Source organism: Tigriopus californicus, chromosome 4 (assembly GCF_007210705.1).
Source record: "Tigriopus californicus strain San Diego chromosome 4, Tcal_SD_v2.1, whole genome shotgun sequence".
Lineage (NCBI taxonomy): Eukaryota > Metazoa > Arthropoda > Copepoda > Harpacticoida > Harpacticidae > Tigriopus > Tigriopus californicus.
In genome coordinates, this window is record NC_081443.1 from 1432624 (window position 1) to 1435879 (window position 3256).

Genomic DNA, 3256 nt, shown 5'->3' on the forward strand with positions numbered 1-3256 from the left:
AAAAAAGGTTCAACAAAATTATTTTGTTGGTGCAGTGGTATGATGAAATTGTCTTGCAGTATCATATCAAAACCTGAGGAAGTTCTTCCCATTTTCTAATTCTTGAAACAGGGGAGTGCAATTGGAAAGTCAAGGATGACACTCCGAATCGATTTGCTCGTCTGTTTTCAGTCAATACGCCATTAAAACTGATTCTCCAATGGGTTTGGATTCGAGCTCACCTAAAGTATTCTTCAAGCATTTCATGAATATCCTCCTCATTGATGTCATCTTTGGAGCCCATGAGTTGCTTGATTAGCGTCTCAGGGATCATGCCCACATCCTCTTTATCGAACGATCTGAAACATGTTCAATATTGGCCTTCACTCAAAACTGTCCAAATTCAAAACCCGCTTGGGAAACTTACGCAAACATTTCCACCAGGGTCTCTTCATCGGGTTCCGAGGCTTGTTGCATGGATATCAATTTGAGAAACTCGTTGAATGAGACACTGTAATGGCTTTTATCCACGGACACGGAGGTGGCCAAAAGACGAGCTTGCTCCTCTATTGAAGGAACAAAGCATAGGGGACATTAGTATTTCTCTCCGTTCCCTCCATCATTTCAGAGGCAATAAGAGGTACGTAGGTGGAGCAATCATGGCACCTTGGATGGATGGAGCGCATTCATGTGTGAAAGTGCATTCATTGAAATTTCAGACCCATAAATCTGAATCAGTCCCACTTGGGCAGCCAATCGGGCATGACTTGGGGCAGTCCCCAGTCCATTAATCAGTTCCCAAATTGTGGAACCTACGAGAGATCGAGTTCCACTCGTTCACGTCGGGCCAGAACAAATGGTTCCAATTCCGAGAAGTGCAAAAAGTCGAATGCGTTCGAATGGTGGTGATTCAAGCGAGACTGGGATATGCTCTCTAGTGGATCTCTCTGCGTTCTTCTATCCAATCTTTGGATCATCCAAGCTCATTAAAGTTTACTTCTCCCTTGATATGAATATCAGAGAACTTATTCCCACAACCCTCTATTCTACTTGATATGCATTAGAGCTCCTTCTGAGATCAAAAGTGCACCTCTTCTTCAATGTGAAACTACACGTGTCTCTTGGACAACTAAATCGCTTATGGACAGAGTGTGGTTCAAAATTGCGCAAAATTCAGTCCTTTAATATTTTGTCTACATTTTATGTAGTTCATACTGGTTCAAGGGACATAAATAAAATATACTCGATTACACACACTCTTCTCCTAGTTCGTTGTTTGTTGTATGCGTTTGTGCAGTCTTTATAATCAATGAACATTTTCAATATTCATTATACTCAGAAGCTATCGCCATCTACCGTCCAAAGGGCTACTTTCTGGAAAAGTTTTAAGATCCAAATGTGGCACGTTTTTTGACGAAATAGGTGATCAATTCTATTTGGTTTGGTCAAGGAATGACTAAGATAACAAATGCTACCACTTGTTTTAGAATTGCACCTGCCACATTGAGACATTTGAATAAGTATTCAAGTTTTTCTTGAATTTATGTACTGAGTTAGACGCACAGGAAATTAACTTGGAGAAAAAGGGGAGAACAATAAGGGTATACATGCCTGCATGCCATTGCGTAACTCTTAGATGGCAGGGTAATGGCACCTAGGTAAAGTGCTCCTGCAACCAGGTTATCGTGATATTTGTTTATCTTGAAAACGTAAATAGATCCTAGATTTGCAGTAACAACTGTGAAGAAAGTAATGCATTTGCTAATCTATTATTGACATTTACACATTTGCATGCTGAAGCTATTGAAATAGCCCAAGAATCTTGATTTTACAACAAAATATTACAATGGCTTACAACCCCAATTGTCTACTTGAATACATGATAAGGCCCTAGTTGAAATAAAAAAATCTTGTAATTTGTACGAGTATTCATTAATGCCGATTGCAAGTACTAGTTACTTATGCATTTTTTAATTGAAAGCCTTCCTTGATAAGGTTGTCAAACCTCAAAATGAATAGAAAAACTCGTTTTGCAAATGTCAAAACTACGTCGAACAAGGCTTGTCCAGGATTAGAGGTGTTCCACAGATATGGTAAGCAAAAGTCAACCTACCTCCCAATCGATATCCCAGACATCTGAGGAGCTTTTCATACTCTTTGAAATTCAGAATTCCGTCTTTGTCAAGGTCAAACAACTGGTAAAGGCTTTGAAGGTCATCAAATTCTTCATCATCAATCTTAAGCTCATCCTGGAAAATCAAGGAGGCCAAATTAAGCAACATAAAAAAGAAAAAAATGGTTCGTGTGATAAAATAGTGGACTAGAGTGATATGACAGCAGAGATGACTAGAACTATATGTTTCTCTATCAAACAAACTAAGCTTGAGCATCTCTCATCATTTTTTTTTTTTTTGCAAAAACCACTCTTATCGAGACTTTCAGGTAAATAATGCAATTTGATCATGAAGGGGAACCATTGGGTTCCATAAAAGCAATGTGTGCGCTCTAGGAAAAATGAATTGGAGCCTGTTTAAAAATCGTTTTCCCTGGGTTTATTTTCCCCGCGTGTAGATCAAGCTGAGTCAAATTTGGTCTCAAATCGTGATCTTGCATGACTGCCAGCATTTCCATGCGTCGCCTTGAAAACGGAATGGTATTCCATTTTTGCGGCTTATCGTAATGTCCATCGGCTCCAGCCTTATAGTTGGCAAACACGATTTTCTCCCATTGCACATTATGAGAATATGAGAATGTGAGAATGCGACCAAAGTAACAACTCACCTACGTCACAACCACTAAAACCGAACCCTTACATACCTACTGAGTAATACTGACACCCATCAATAATTCATGCCTTCACCAGGGATCCAATCGTACCTGTCGTCCATTCGAGACGTTCACTTGGTCGCTTACTCACTCCTTCCCTCCTTCTTTGCTCGCACTGCTCTCTTCTTTCATCAGTATATACTATATCAAATAACCAAGGTGTGTTCCAATTCGGAAACGATATTTGCCAAAGCTATTGACAATCGAAATAGAAGGCTATTAATGAACTCGAACTCACCAGGTCCACTCTGACAATGTACTCGATCTTTTCTGACTTCTTCTTGGTGGTCTTCTTCACATGGGGCTCTTCGTTCCTTGGACGACCGCTGTAGACAATATCATTCAAATTGGAACTGGATTTGGCCAACTGGAACAGAGACACAATGATAATTACTGACCCAGAGCATTTTGACCGGTCATCTGGAAACCAACATGACTACTCAATCTCCTT

The 3256-nt window shown here is 39.9% G+C and overlaps 1 protein-coding gene across 1 annotated transcript in view; it reads right to left on the minus strand.

Moving 5' to 3' along the window:
- LOC131878752 (caltractin-like) overlaps positions 1-3172 on the minus strand; it is a gene marked incomplete at both ends in the record, with an annotated part of 4050 nt that extends 878 nt beyond the window's left edge. The window contains 4 exon segments of the mRNA XM_059224864.1: positions 222-338; positions 407-545; positions 2093-2228; positions 3044-3172. Of these exon segments, the coding sequence (XP_059080847.1) occupies positions 222-338; positions 407-545; positions 2093-2228; positions 3044-3172 (521 nt within the window).
- Positions 3173-3256: the final 84 nt, after the last annotated feature.